Source organism: Chanodichthys erythropterus, chromosome 11 (genome assembly GCF_024489055.1).
Source record: "Chanodichthys erythropterus isolate Z2021 chromosome 11, ASM2448905v1, whole genome shotgun sequence".
Lineage (NCBI taxonomy): Eukaryota > Metazoa > Chordata > Actinopteri > Cypriniformes > Xenocyprididae > Chanodichthys > Chanodichthys erythropterus.
The window spans coordinates 38121335-38137564 of record NC_090231.1 but is presented as its reverse complement, the minus strand read 5'-3'; the positions used below and the strand labels follow the sequence as shown (position 1 = coordinate 38137564).

The 16230-nt window shown below is 40.9% G+C and overlaps 1 protein-coding gene across 9 annotated transcripts in view; it reads left to right on the top strand.

Moving 5' to 3' along the window:
• Positions 1-15299, top strand: part of ehbp1l1a (EH domain binding protein 1-like 1a) — a 45084-nt gene extending 29785 nt beyond the window's left edge. For all 9 annotated transcript variants that reach the window (XM_067399718.1, XM_067399721.1, XM_067399720.1 and 6 more), the window contains 13 exons: positions 263-742; positions 1457-4546; positions 4972-5218; positions 5296-5450; positions 5581-5629; positions 5716-6240; positions 9264-9315; positions 9518-9552; positions 9733-9844; positions 10303-10402; positions 10530-10603; positions 10960-11074; positions 14156-15299. In XM_067399718.1, the coding sequence (XP_067255819.1) occupies positions 263-742; positions 1457-4546; positions 4972-5218; positions 5296-5450; positions 5581-5629; positions 5716-6240; positions 9264-9315; positions 9518-9552; positions 9733-9844; positions 10303-10402; positions 10530-10603; positions 10960-11074; positions 14156-14246 (5125 nt within the window). In that variant the 3' untranslated portion in view covers positions 14247-15299. The remainder of the gene's footprint in view (positions 1-262; positions 743-1456; positions 4547-4971; positions 5219-5295; positions 5451-5580; positions 5630-5715; positions 6241-9263; positions 9316-9517; positions 9553-9732; positions 9845-10302; positions 10403-10529; positions 10604-10959; positions 11075-14155) is intronic.
• The last annotated feature ends 931 nt before the right edge of the window (positions 15300-16230 follow it).

Here is a 16230-nt window from a genome sequence, read left to right as displayed (position 1 = left end):
GTAAGTAGAGGGTACATAATTGAGTGAAACATTGAGCATGTTGGCTTGGATTTTTATTTTAAAAACACTTTAAATCTATCTAGGTTAATGATTAGTTAGTAAATGTAATTAGGAATCAATAAAATTACTCCTAACCATATTCAAATGTGTTCTTTTGTTACAGTAATTTATTTTCATTTTTATTAATGTCATTTTGCAGTTTATTGTTTGGAAAACATTTTTATTTTTCACTTTTCACATTGCAAGTGTTGCTTTCTTTTAGTTATGAGACAGTTGCAGCAATATTGCAGCCCTCTAGCTCTGGATCGGTCACGGATACTTTAGATCCTCTCGGCAGCCTTTCATCTTCTGTGGATCCCGAGGGCAGCGGGACTCGCATGACCAGTGGATGTGATTATTCATTGGAGGGGCAGCAGGCAGCAGAGCCTGAGGTGTTCAATTCTGCTGAACCCTACATGTGGCGTTTGGTTAGTGGTTGTTCGGAAACATCACTGTCATCAAAAGAGGCTGAAAGCTGGTTTGTTGAAGATGAAGAATTTTGCCTAATGAGGAAATGGCCCCCCTTGACGGAGGCTGACCTTCATGAGATAACTAAAGAAGAGGACAACACATGTTTTGACCCCTTAATGCAAGAGGGTACAACTTCTGTTCAAGAGGAAGCTGGTAATGATGAGATTGTGACAGAAAGTATGTTTGAGACACTGAAAGATGAGGTATCAACCACACTATTTCAAGAGGAGGGGTGAGTTCATCAAGAGTGTTGCATTCAAACCCAACAACGGCAGAGTCCTGCAAACGGCAGCATGGCTATATTCTTTTTTTCTTTTCTTTTAGCATTTTCCCCCTCATATTTGCACTGAAATGGCTGTGTTTTCCCCCCAAAATATTTATGTCCATGTGTCTAATTTTGCTTTTTGCCATAAAGGTCCAGTGTGTTATTACAATGCCCCTAGTGGCACCAAATGACATTGCAGAAATAATGATTATGGCCAAATGGGTTGTTAGTCTCCAAATCATGCAGTAAGCAGACAGAAACTATTTTGAAACCACCACAGTTTTGTATCTGCACAAGAAACTGGGATGAGAAAGAATTTTAAAACAAAAAAATTACACACTGCACCCTTAAAGACATTTGTTTGTTCAGCTAAGATTGAGAGCTGAGATCTATGCTGTTATTACAAAATCCACAGCTGTTGTGACTTTAATTTATTTGTTGCATGTTGCAAAGGTATGCAATTTCTGACGGATGCAGTGGTAATGTTGCTTGGATGTACTTGCAGTGGTAATGTTGCTTGCTAAAAAATGTATGTATAAGTTGACTGTGGTTTATAAGTGTGTCTATGGAAAGCTGTTGTATTCATTACAGATCTCAACACAAAAATAAATGTAGTGATACTGTATTTTTGTCCTTAAGGCCACATCGTATTGTGCATGAAGTCTCTCTTTTCATCCAAAGGAATAAGGACGAATTGCTGGGTGAAGAAAAAACACCTATGTCTTTCCCATCTTTAAAAAATCCTACTAACCCAAAGGCTGTCGAAGAACAGACTACTGTTTCAGCTTCAAAAGAACCTTTGCCACCAAGAAGGACCAAGAGGCAAGATATTCTTCAAAAGACTGTTCTGTTATCAACACCAGTTTCCAATCCAGCTGAGCCAAATGCTCAGAGCAATAACACCTGTGTCATAAAACAAACTGAACATTATTCTCAAAGTACTTCACACAATGTACAGCCAGGTTCAGCACTCACCACCATCCAAAGTTCTTCAGCTATGGCAGATGAAGGTACATTTCTAGAAACTGATGTACCTGTCCCATCGTCATTGACCAAACAACGGCAAAGTGCTTGTTTTCCTGATGATACCTCAGTGATAGAAGCAGCAGAAAATGAGGTAAAGTTATCCAAAATTGAGATTTGTTCACCAGCACCCAAAGAGAAGCCCACACCCCAAGAAATTATAGCATCATGTCATGGCACCAATGGAGAAGATGTTCCCCTATTGCCTCCAAAAGTCACACAATTATATAGTAAAGCTCAAACCAGCAATGTTGATGAAGCCAGTGAAGAGTTTGAAATAAAGAGCACATTGTCTTCTGTCAATATGTCTCAGTCTGAAGAGAAAAGAAAGACCCAAGCTGGTGATGAATTGAACATGAAAGATCAGGCACAGCTGGATTTGAATGTTCCTGAGATGTCTGAAGTGCAAATGCGAACCAAAAGCATTGATCTTCCAGTCCCAATGCCACGTGTGAAGAAACGACTCAGTGGTTCTTTTCTAGATGATCTTCCCTTCCCTGCATCCACACCTCTTTCTGAAGCAGATTCAGATAACATTGCTCTTCAAAAAGAAGACCATCAGGATTCCAGTCTGCCAGTGGCTATGCCACGTTCAAAGAAACATCTCAGTGGTTCATTTCCAGATGATCTTCCAGCCACTTCATCCACCCTTGCATCTCAAGCAGATGCAGACAACATTGTTCTCCAAACAAAAGACAATCAAGATTCAAGTCTGCCAGTCCCAGTGCCACGTGTGAAGAAACGTCTCAGTGGTTCATTTCCAGATGATCTTCCAGACCCTTCATCCACCCTTGCGTCTCAAGCAGATGCAGACAACATTGTTCTCCAAACAAAAGACAATCAAGATTCAAGTCTGCCAGTCCCAGTGCCACGTGTGAAGAAACGTCTCAGTAGTTCATTTCCAGATGATCTTCCAGACCCTTCATCCACCCTTGCATCTCAAGCAGATGCAGACTACATTGTTCTCCAAACAAAAGACAATCAAGATTCAATTCTGCCAGTCCCAGTGCCACGTGTGAAGAAACGTCTGAGTGGTTCATTTCCAGATGATCTTCCAGACCCTTCATCCACCCTTGCATCTCAAGCAGATGCAGACAACATTGTTCTCCAAACAAAAGACAATCAAGATTCAAGTCTGCCAGTCCCAGTGCCACGTGTGAAGAAACGTCTCAGTGGTTCATTTCCAGATGATCTTCCAGACCCTTCATCCACCCTTGCATCTCAAGCAGATGCAGACAACATTGTTCTCCAAACAAAAGACAATCAAGATTCAAGTCTGCCAGTCCCAGTGCCACGTGTGAAGAAACGTCTCAGTGGTTCATTTCCAGATGATCTTCCAGACCCTTCATCCACCCTTGCATCTCAAGCAGATGCAGACAACATTGTTCTCCAACCAGAAGACCGTGAAGATTCAATTCTGCCAGTCCCAGTGCCACGTGTGAAGAAACGTCTCAGTGGTTCATTTCCAGATGATCTTCCAGACCCTTCATCCTCCCTTGCATCTCAAGCAGATGCAGACAACATTGTTCTCCAAACAAAAGACAATCAAGATTCAAGTCTGCCAGTCCCAGTGCCACGTGTGAAGAAACGTCTCAGTGGTTCATTTCCAGATGATCTTCCAGACCCTTCATCCACCCTTGCATCTCAAGCAGATGCAGACAACATTGTTCTCCAACCAGAAGACCGTGAAGATTCAATTCTGCCAATCCCAGTGCCACGTGTGAAGAAACGTCTCAGTGGTTCATTTCTAGATGATCTTCCAGCCCCTTCATCCACCCTCGCGTCTCAAGCAGATGCAGACTACATTGTTCTCCAAACAAAAGACAATCAAGATTCAAGTCTGCCAGTCCCAGTGCCACGTGTGAAGAAACGTCTCAGTGGTTCATTTCCAGATGATCTTCCAGCCCCTTCATCCACCCTTGCATCTCAAGCAGATTCAGACAACATTGTTCTCCAACCAGAAGACCGTGAAGATTCAATTCTGCCAATCCCAGTGCCATGTGTGAAGAAACGTCTCAGTGGTTCATTTCCAGATGATCTTCCAGCCCCTTTATCCACCCTTGTGTCTCAAGCAGATGCAGACAGCATTGTTCTTCAAACAAAAGACAATCAAGATTCAAGTCTGCCAGTCCCAGTGCCACGTGTGAAGAAACGTCTCAGTGGTTCATTTCCAGATGATTTTCCAGCCCCTTCATCCACCTTTGCATCTCAAGCAGATTCAGACAACATTGTTCTCCAACCAGAAGACCGTGAAGATTCAATTCTGCCAGTACCAGTGCCACGTGTGAAGAAATGTCTCAGTGGTTCATTTCCAGATGATCTCACTGATCCCTTGACTTGTCCACCACCTCCTGTAGATTCACTTGATGTAGAAGTCCTTCCTCTCTCAGAAAATAAACAATGTTCTGGTGAAGTGCCCACACAGACAAGGGCAGAATCAGGGATGGGGAGCCTTGAGGTTTCCACCACAATTGCAAAGGAACTAGAGCTAAACAGAAAGGAGTCTGTTTTAAACCTCATTGGGCAGATAGTTCCTGATGTGGCAGTTAACAGTGAAACACACAAGACTGGTGCTCCACTTGGTGTACATTGTGAGGACATTGGGGAGAAGTCTCATGTGAAAGAGCTACAAATTGAAAAAGATCAAAGTGTTGAGGAAGAAAAGGATGCTGTACATTCTGGAGATGATGAGGTTGATTTGAGCATGGACACTATAGATGACACAGGTGTTGTCTTAGATGTGTCCAGGTAAGTTTCGTAGGACTGACTGTTGTCACATTTGTAGACATTACACATGCAAGTTTTTATTTTGTATAAGTGCTGTAAATAGTCACTAGAGGTGCTCTGTTGTTTCACCGATAATGTTGCAATAATAATGTTGGGTTTTCAAAAACAATGCCAATGTATAGTTAATTTAGTCATTAAATGTTTTTAAACGTTTGTCTTTTATGAAAAAATTGCAAATGTAAATACAAATACATTATTGTATGATAAAGATGAAGACAGTGGTGCTTGTTTAATTTTGTTGTCATGCATTGTGTAACATTCTGAATTTATTTTTATGCTTGAAAGAGATATATCTACATGAGTTGAATAGCTTTTGCAATATTGTTTTATTTTAATGTAGAAATCAGCAGTTTTGTTTAATATTTCTTTTGTTTTTTTCTGTCTAGACAAGAAGCAGCTGAAGATTCCTCGAGTTTTCCTGTTCCAATGCCTCGTGTGAAGAAACGTTTAAGTGCCTCTTTCCCAGAAGACGTCTCCATTTCCAGTTCCTCATCAGCCAATCAGCTGGAGGCTTCAGAAAAGGCCAATATTGAGCCCACAGTGCCTGTTCGTAATAAACGAAGAGCTGCAGCAGATGTCATGGATGTTCAGGGAAGTTCCACAGCTCACTCATTGCCAACCAATGAAATAGAGGTTATTGGATCTGCTACTTTTTTTATTATGTTGATTTTTACCATTGTGATATTAATTTTTTCTGTGTTCAAATCCAGATTATGACCTTGGTGAATTCAAGTCAGTCTCTGTTGGAATGGTGCCAAAAGGTCACACAAGGTTACAAGGGCGTGCGAATCACAAACTTCAGCACTTCGTGGAGAAACGGCCTTGCTTTCTGTGCCATCCTGCATCACTTCCACCCGGATAAAGTGTGGGTGTTTTTGTTTGTTTGTTTTTATGTGGAACAAGGCTTATTTCATAAATGTTACATGGTTTATGTATAATTGATCAACTTAGTCTTATTCAACATTTTGTTTATTTGTTTGTCATTTTGTCTTTAGGAATTATGAAATGCTGGATCCGTATGACATTAAACGCAACAACAAGAAGGTGATCCACCCCTTTTAATATTGGATAATTACTTTTTTCCCCCTGTGATTAGGAAATGGTAAAAATAAAGATTCTTCTATTCATAGGCATTTGATGGCTTTGCTGAACTGGGCATCTCCAGGCTGATAGAGCCCTCTGACATGGTGCTGCTGGCAGTGCCCGACAGGCTCATCGTGATGACATATCTTAACCAGATCCGCACCTGTTTCATGGGCCAGGAGCTCAGTGTCATTCAGATCGAGAAGAACAGCAGCGAGTCCAGTTATGCTGTTGGTGAAAAGAGGGAGGAAGCTGATCCTGAAGCCGCTGTTCGCTACTGTGCCGAAAGGATTCAGAGCAGCGGAATCACTTTAGAGACCAATGGAAGCTTCCCTGAAAGGGAAGGAAAGGCTGGTGCTTTGGTGCCACCTCCAAGAATGAAGCGAACGCAGGGCCAGAGCCAGGATGGAGATTCAGGGGCTGCTCAGCCTCCGGTGGCACCACCTAGAACTCACTCCTCAAAGGCTTTTTCTCATGTCAAGGATGCAGATCTTGTAAGAAAGCGAAGATCAAAGCTGCAGGGGAAGTCACTGGATGAGCATGAACCCCACGAACAGCAGAGCGGTACAGAGGTAAAACATTAAAAACATACTCTACCAGTCAAAAGTTTGAAATACATAATTAAACTAATTTCAAAATAATGAAATTAATTATTTTTTTAAGGCTTTTATGCTCACCAACACTGCATTTATTTGATTTAAAATACAAAATATTAATAATATTTTATTAATATTATTGCTGAACAGACTGCCTCCTTCTTGCGTGCTATGGTCATCCTGCTGGCCAAGGCAGCACACAAGTTCTGAGTTCTGAGCTGTTGATGCAGGACCCACGCATGCTGACTGACCTTGCTCTCTGGGCAAGAGAAATCGCAGCACAGGCCCTCAGGCAGAAGATGTTCACCTTGGTGGTCCAGGAACGCCATCTGTGGCTAAACCTTGCTGAGATGCGAAATGTCAACAAAGTGCGCTTTCTTGACGCTCCTGTCTCACAAGGTGATCTCTTTGGCGACACTGGCGGGGATTGCACAGCAGTTCCCGACAGTGCAGAAGCAGACATTCTGCCACTGTGGTCCAGTCTGCTTCTCGCCAAGAACATCCCCCTGCAAGCAGTGCTCTGCCCCGGCTCAGCCGTGAGGCCAAGCCCTCTGCAGAAAGGTGATGCAGTCTGTCCCAAGGTCCCCGCTAAACCTAAATGGTTAGCGAGGTGGCCCTGGGATGGGTGACCCGGAGTTTCAGGGAACGGCTCTTTCTCAGGAGCTGGTGTACGCACCACCCCTTCCCCCGGAGGAGGGCCGGGTGGAGACTTTTTTACTACTGTTCCGCCATTGGTGGAACGATCTGGTCAGTGGCAGGTCACTAGGAAAGCACGATCTGATCATCAGGTTAGCCCTTAGAGGGTTGGGGACCTGCATACATTTTTGTCAGCGAATTGTGCCTAGAATATGGGCCGGCTTCCTCTCACGTTATCTTGAGACCCCGGCTTGGATATGTGCCCAAAGTTCCCAACACTCCCTTCCAGGACCAGGTGGTGAACTTGCAAGCGCTGCCCCTGAAGGAGGCAGACCCAGCCCTAGAATTGCTGTGTCCCGTACGTGCCCTGCACGTTTACGTGGACCGCACGCTGAGCTTCAGAAGCTCTGAGCAGCTCTTTGTTTGCTTTGGAAGTAAGCAGAAGGGAAAGGCTGTCTCCAAACAGAGGTTGACCCACTGGGTAGTGGATGCCATCACCTTGGCGTACCAGTCCCAAGGCGAGCTGTGCCCCCTCGTGTTGCGAGCTCACTGCACTCGGGGTGTTGCCTCCTCCTGGGCGCTGGTGCACGGTGCCTCTGTAGCAGACATCTGCAGAGCTGCAGGCTGGGCAACACCAAACACATTTGTGAGATATTATAATCTCAGAGTGGACCAGGTGTCCACCCTTGTGCTGTCTACACATAGATAGCCACGGGTGTTTGCTTACTTGCGCCATTTCCCTCGGATGAGGGAATGCGAGCACTTTTCCCACTCCTCAGTTCAGTTCCCCACATGGTAAATCCTGTGGAGTTCCTCCTGCGGCAGCCAGACATGGTGGCGGCATCTGGCACCAGGTCCAGTACTCGTGTGCATGCCCGGTTGGTCAGCCCTTGTACTGGGCTAGATGCCCATATGATGTGATTCCCCTCAGGTAATCCCATATGTGCCTGTCCACGGTACAGTTTCACTGATGGTAAACTCGTGTCTTTCCCTGGGCGGCTCTGCTCTGCCCCGTCTCTGAGCGCTAGAGTTCCTCCCGGAAGATAGGACCTACGTCAGAGATCTTCCATATGCGTTACTCCCCCTCGGGTCAGTCCATATGTGTCTTCCACATGTTACCTCCCTTTGGGCAGGGTGTGGTCTCGGCTTCCCAGCATCTGCTTCCCTAACACTCGTAACGTGGCTCAGTTGCTATGGTGCTTTCCATTTGGAACCTATTACGTCAGTATCGACATAACGTCAAACGTAACTGACTGAATGGGAACGTCTAGATTACTATTGTAACCTCAGCTGTTGAGTAAAAAAAAAGAACTGTTTCGCTTTTACAACATTTCAAATCGTCTAGGTTACTATTGTAACCCCGTTCCCTGAAGGAGGAGCCCTGAGTCACCGCTGAATGGCCAGGTGCCCTACCTTGGCTCCTCAGAAAAATCTAAATGGAAGTGAGTAGGCTGGTCCTATTTATACCCGGATGCCGGGGGTGTGACAGCCTCACTGGCCAATTCCCATTGGCTCGTTTTGTACCACTTGGAGCTGACTTGGCTTCCAAGCGAGACCCCATTACGTCAGTATCGACGTAACATCTCCATTCCCTCCTTTAGACTATTTGAAATGTTGTAAAAGTGAAGCTGAGTGCTTTTTTTTACTCAACGGCTGAGGAAGGTATTCATTGTAAAGCATTTCATTGGATTTCATTGTAAAGCATTATCTATTGTGAAGGGTCATATTCATTCATCCGCACAGTCCCATAGAGCTGAAGCACAACCAAAACAAAGTCCTTCCCCAAAATTGCATGCTGGCTTGTTTTTGTTTTTTTCAACTGCTAGAGGGCCAAAAGTTACATAGTGTACCTTTAAATTTAATAGTGTGGTCTTTGCTACCCAAAATGACTAATAATAATTATAATGCATGAAAGCTAAAAACTTACCATTGCAAGTATTCTCTGTAATGTGCCTTTTAATAATATCACACAGCTGTCACAACTCTAAAAGGATATGATGTGTGATATAAGACTTGGTCTGTGTACTCTCTAGTTTAATGCATTTTTCGTTAAATTCATTTCAACAGAACATGTACAGTATTCAGGATCATTATATAAAGCTCAGGACCCAGCAGGCATGTTGTGATGGTCCGTGTTTACAGTGTGCTCTCTGTTTAACTGATGTTTGTGAATCTGTTATTCGTGTTGTGTCATGAGAGAGATATTGTTTTTGGAACTGGGTTGTATTATGTATAGCATAATATATATTTTTCTGTTTTTTTTTTTTGTGAGGGTAATTATTTTTCAATTATCATATAACTGGTTAATCTGTATAAACAGTAAATATTACTGAGCTGCTGTACATTATAATGTTTTTACCCAGACTGCATCAGTCCAAGCAGAAACCGAGGCAGCGAGAGGATGTTCAGAGTCACGTAAGATTTGATTCAAAACACACCTTTCAAAGAATTTAAATTGACTTTTTTTTTTAAAAGTTACCCTTTAAATTGTTACCCTTTGCTGAACATGTTTTCTGCAGAGTGTAAGAAATTATGAAAAAAAAGTCTGTTTTTGTTGTAAAGTATTGTAAAATGTTGTTGACTATTGCATGTATGTTCTTCTGTATTGGATACGTAGAAATTGTTGAAGCGGCAACTGCAGGAGACAACCAGGTCATTCATTGTTTTTCTATTTGTGACTTGTTAATGTTGAAATATTGCCTAAATTTAAATTTCTTTCATTGGTTGGTTTGTACATAATAGCTCCAAAACAATATTTGAAAAGGTTGCAAATGCATATAGATGGGTTTAAGTATTTGCATGTGTCTTTATGAAGTTTATGTCTATTTGCAGGATATCAGTCAATATGTGCTCAGTGAAATACAGGCGCTGGAGGCTGAACAGAAGCAGATAGATCGCAGAGCAGATACTGTGGAGAGGAAACTCAGAGAACTTATGGAATCTGGTAAGTCATTGATTACAGTAGCTAAAGTTTTAATTTGTAATATTTCACGAACTGATTGTTGTGGCCAATCAGTTGTTCCTCGGGTACCTCAGTTGCTTGGTCCCAAAGAAAGCTCTCAGAGTCAGAAGTTCCAGGTTTATTGGTGGAAAGTCCCCAACTATTCTATTTGTTAAAAATCTTTATGTAATAATATTTTTTGGTGCTTTCCACTGTTTATTCTTGTTCGCATACATTGTTCCTAGCAGAAGACCCGGTCTTCCCAATGTTTTTGCACACAGACCACTTCTATAGTTGATGCTTCAGTGATCAATAAATTTTCCCAATAAGGGTTAGGGATATAGTAATTGTGAGAAAGAGTAATTGTGCTGTGCCATAGATTATGATGCAGTGTGCTAAAAATGAAAATGCAGTTGATTTGTGAGGCTTGATGAAGTTCAAGAACTATCACGCACTTACAGGTAGTGATCGTGTAGAAGAAGAGACACTGATTCAGGAGTGGTTTACCCTGGTCAACAAGAAGAATGCTTTGATCAGAAGACAAGACCATCTACAGTTACTGTATGTCTTTTCACACTTATTTTCAGTTACTTTTTGTGTTCCACTATACTCATTTAGATGATGGCCTTTATTTGGACAGTGGCTGATTTAAGACACCTTGCTAATTATCATTCCTTCTGTGTGACAGACAAGAAGAGCAAGATTTGGAGAGGAGGTTTGAGCTGCTGAAGAAAGAACTGCAAGATCTAATGGCTGTGGAAGGTACGAAACATCTATGTATGTAGGCTACAATAGTACATTTTGCGGTTTAGTTTTAAAGGAAGCATGCAGTAATCATCTCATTCAGTATGTTGTAAAGGGTCCCAATATCTCTGAATTCCAGTAACAGAAAGTGCAGATTTAGGTACTGGTGATAAAATGGAGAACTATATCTCTAAGAATTATATCTCTAAGAAATCTCTAAGAATGTACACAATACACATATGTTTAGGAGCATCTGCATGTGTTTTTAAATATTAAAGATGTTTTGCCTCTCATCAAGTAGATTTATCAGATGCATGATGAAATCTTGCTATCTTCATTGCTATACTATTATATTTTTTGTCTTACTTTTAAAGAATGGAAGAAAACCCAGGCTCATAAAACCAGAGAGCAGCTGTTGTTGCAGGAGCTGGTTTCTTTAGTCAACCAGAGGGACGAGCTTGTGCATGACATTGATGCCAAAGAGAGAGGGTGAGGTTCATTCACAAGATATACTCTTTTTGTGGATTCCTGGTCTACGACTCTTCTATGTAAAACAGCCAGAATATCAGAGTTTTAAAGTATTAGTTCACTTTCAAATGAAAATTACCCCAAGCTTTACTCACTCTCAAGCCATCCTAGGTGTACAGTGGGTACGGAAAGTATTCAGACCCCCTTAAATTTTTCACTCTTTGTTATATTGCAGCCATTTGCTAAAATCATTTAAGTTAATTTTTTTTTCCTCATTAATGTACACACAGCACCCCATATTGGCAGAAAAACACAGAATTGTTGACATTTTTGCAGATTTATTAAAAAAGAAAAACTGAAATATCACATGTTCCTAAGTATTCAGACCCTTTGCTGTGACACTCATATATTTAACTCAGGTGCTGTCCATTTCTTCTGATCATCCTTGAGATGGTTCTACACCTTCATTTGAGTCCAGCTGTGTTTGATTATACTGATTGGACTTGATTAGGAAAGCCACACACCTGTCTATATGAGACCTTACAGCTCACAGTGCATGTCAGAGCAAATGAGAATCATGAGGTCAAAGAGCTCAGAGACAGAATTGTGGCAAGGTTGTTGGCAGATCTGGCCAAGGTTACAAAAAAATCTGCTGCACTTAAGGTTCCTAAGAGCACAGTGGCCTCCATAATCCTTAAATGTAAGACGTTTGGGACAATCAGAACCCTTCCTAGAGCTGGCCGTCCGGCCAAACTGAGCTATCGTGGAAGAATGAGCCTTGGTGAGAGAGGTAAAAAAGAACCCAAAGATCACTGTGGCTGAGCTCCAGAGATGCAGACGGGAGATGGGAGAAAGTTGTAGAAAGTCAACCCTCACCAGTCGGGGCTTTATGGGAGAGTAGCCTGACGGAAGCCTCCCCTCAGTGCAAGACACATGAAAGCCTGCATGGAGTTGGCTAAAAAACACCTGAAGAACTCCAAGATGGTGTATTGTCCTTCATTTGTCTTGCACTGAGGAGAGGCTTCCGTCGGGCCACTCTGCCATAAAGCCCCAACTGGTGGAGGGCTGCAGTGATGGTTGACTTTCTACAACTTTCTCCCATCTCCCGACTGCATCTCTGAAGCTCAGCCACAGTGATCTTTGGGTTCTTCTTTACCTCTCTCACCAAGGCTCTTCTTCCCCGATAACTCAGTTCGGTCAGACGGCCAGCTTTAGGAAGGGTTCTGGTTGTCCCAAATGTCTTCCATTTAGTGATTATGGAGGCCACTGTGCTCTTAGGAACCTTAAGTGCAGGAGAAATGTTTTTGTAACCTTGGACAGATCTGTGCCTTGCCACAATTCTGTCTCTGAGCTCTTCAGGCAGTTCCTTTGACCTCATGATTCTCATTTGCTCTGACATGCACTGTGAGCTGTAAGGTCTTATATAGACAGGTGTGTGGCTTTCCTAATCAAGTCCAATCAGTATAATCAAACACAGCTGGACTCAAATGAAGGTGTAGAACCATCTCAAGGATGATTGGAAGAAATGGACAGCACCTGAGTTAAATATATGAGTGTCACAGCAAAGGGTCTGAATACTTAGGACCATGTGATATTTCAGTTTTTCTTTTTTAATAAATCTGCAAAAATGTCAACAATTCTGTGTTTTTCTGTCAATATGGGGTGCTGTGTGTACATTAATGAGGGAAAAAAATGAACTTAAATGATTTTAGCAAATGGCTGCAATATAACAAAGAGTGAAAAATTTAAGGGGGTCTGAATACTTTCCGTACCCACTGTATATGACTTTCTTCTTTCTGATGAACACAATCAGAGATATTAATAAACATCCTGAAACATCCAAGCTTTATAATGGCAGTGAACGAGACCAATGAGTATAAGCTGAAGAAAGTGCCTCCATCCACATCCATCCATCATGAACTTGTGGTCCGGTGGTTAATAAAGGCCTTCTGAAGGGAAGTGATGCATTTGTCTAAAAAACTAAAAAATCAATATTTAACAAGTTATGATGTAAAATATCTAGTCTTTTAATCTTAAGCTACGTCCTTCACCTTCCCTGTTCAACTTACAGAAAAAGCTTAACTGACGCCACGCCAGTTTACACCTTCTTTGTAACTTGAATACAGAAGACTGTCTGACGAAAGCTAGATATTTTAAATAAGATGTAATATAAGTCTCTGATGTCCCCAGAATGTGTCTGTTTCAGCTCAAAATACCCCACAGATCATTTATTATAGCTTGTCACATTTGCCCCAATTTGGGTGTGAGAAAAAACATGCCATTTTTGTGTGTCCCTTTAAATGCAAATGAGCTGCTGCTTCCGGCCCCCTCTCCAAAATAGGATGGAGCTTTAAAAGCTCATGCTTCAGTTGCTCAACAACAACAAAGCTGGAGAATCTCACACAGCCAAAATGACGATAGTCAGCAACGATGTTCAGCCTTACATTGTTCAAAACGGAGTCGGACACTGATGTAGAGATTCAAGAAAAAGTTACACATTTTAAAATGCATCTGGACATTTCTGAACGGTTAGTGGATAAATTTATGCAGTTGCTGTGGAGTTGATTCAACTCATCTACTAGCTTGTGCCGTCATGTTAATCTTTTATGCTATTACAGCATTGAATTGACCCTCGTTTGTGAAGCAGTCCGGCGTGAAATGACGGCATGGTAACAACGCTCTACTACAACAACTCTTCCTCTTCTCTAAAGCAGCCCAACATGGCCTCACCCCCTTTGTTGCGTGTTCTCGAGGGCAGGGTTTATGTAAATTTTGGGGTTTGTGATGTCAACAACCCAGGGAGAAGCTTGTTTTAGTCTCTACAAGCTATTTGTTGTAGTCCTTAAAACGCAAAATATCTCCCTTTGCATTGAACTTTGCAGAAGTTGTTTATGTTCAAACAACAACATTACACACTAGCTAAAGTTAAAAAAGTGAAATCATAAACAAGGACCCCTTTAAAAAAAACTATCCAACCTCAAACATTTGAATAGCAGCATAGCAGCACCATTGCAACGTGACACTACTTTTGTATGGGCAACCACCAACTCATTCTTTCTTTTTCTCTCCTTTTTTTACTCATTCTCTGTTGTCATCCTCAAGGGCTCTTGAAGAGGATGAGAGGTTGGAGAGAGGTCTAGAAATGAGGCGCAGGAAGTATGGAAGTCGGAAGGAGAAGTGTGTGTTACAGTGAGGGATGATTTTTACCTGCTTTTATACAGGACCGTCCCTTTAAACACTGTGCTGATGGACTATTGAGGTGTGTGTGGACCAGATTACAATAAGTGACAAGGAGACTGTAACTAGATGAATCTTCAGTCCTCATGTTGAAAAGTTTGAGCAGCATGAATGCTCATTTCGGGATGTTAACTTTTAGAGACATTTTAGTCTCCGAATATTTAGTTTGACAAATTTAAATAGACAGTTGGTCAAAAGTGTCCTGTCAGGACTTCTTGTTTTATGTTTTCAGTAAAAATAATATATATGTGACCTTTGCAGTGTTATTTACTTCATTTCTTTAACTTGTACAAGTCAATTGCTGCACAGTGATTTTAAGATATCTCATATCAAAGCTAGGCACAATATAAGTTTGCAGAGTTTGAAAGAAGGATCAGGCCATTTTAAAAGACCCTGCTCTGTTACATGGAGATTTTGTTCTGTTATGCAATTCAAATGTTTAACTAACCTAAATAAATACATGTCAACAACACAGACAACATTTTGCACAAAATTTCTCCTTATATTATGACCCCTCTCCAAATACTGTTAAAGGGGTTGTCTATTCTATTTTAAGAACCCTACTTTAATATCAATCACTAGACTTATGAAATGCATAGAATTGGTCAAAGAGAGTGTGCACATGCACTTTGAGTGTTAGCATTTTGTTTTAAAATATCTTAATTAAAAAAAAAAAGAAATTGGGGGGATTATAATTAGGCCTATATAACATAATCTTTCATCCATGAATGGTACAGAATGCAGAAGCAGATACTCTCAGCAGTGAATAATCTCTCTCCATTTAAGTGTGTGTGTGTGTGTGTGTAATGGTTATTTTTGAGTGACTGGTTGTTTTAGACATTGTCAGCTCTTTGCATTGATATTATCTGTTTACACTTTGTTTGAAATGTTATTATTTGATGTTATTTGTATTGGGTTGCACAGTGAACTGCTTTTGAAACATCCTGATGTCAGCTAACACACTACAGTTGACATGTCTTTGGGAAATAAAATTGTTTTAAGATTCTGCATCCAGACTCTGTGGTGATTGAACAGAAACATCTATGAATGAAGACTACAATAGTACATTTTGTGGTTTAGTTTTAAAGAAAGCATGCCTTAATCATCAGATTCAGTGTGTGCAAAGGGCCGCAATGCCTCTGCACTCCAGTAAAAGTGCTCTAAACAGAAGTTGTTCATAAGGGTGAGTTCTCTAAAACTCTTTCAATATATATATATATATATATATATATATATATATATATATATATATATATATGCCACGTCATTCAAAACATCTATACACACACACACACACACACACACACACAGAGAGAAGAGCTTAACCAGGAATGAGAAGAAGAACTGAATCATTAATGAGCCTTTTTTTTCTCTTTTTTCTTTTGGCACTTGGCAGCCAGCCACACTGAATCATATAGTTAAGACAACTTTTGATTTATAAAAAGGCTATAAATAATTTATAAATTTGAATTGTTAAATCAAATTTAAAAAGATTGTAAAATATCAAAAATGAAACAAAATCACAGCAAAAGTAAATGTTTAAAATGATCAAAGGAGTCATGAATCAAAATAGTTAATTGGGTCAAATAATGATGACAGCCTTTAGCCTAATATTTTAATACGTCTTATAATGTGTTGTTGTTATATGTTTAATGCATTTTTACCTTAATATTTTGAGCTTTTCTGTGGGTAAATTGGCCCAGAATAAATGACAGTCACAGGTTTACGAGTGTAGCTACAGTTAACAACCCATTAGCAAATCGATTCGTTGGTGCAATTTGATTCATTTAATTGGTTGAAACTAATATTTAGTAGTTTCAGTTGAAACACATCACTAAAATGTTTGCATACTTTTTCACATTTTTTTTTTACATGAAATAAAAGTTTCACAAGTTCATCTCTCCTTCATTTGAATATTTTAACTCTCGAGTGAATATGAA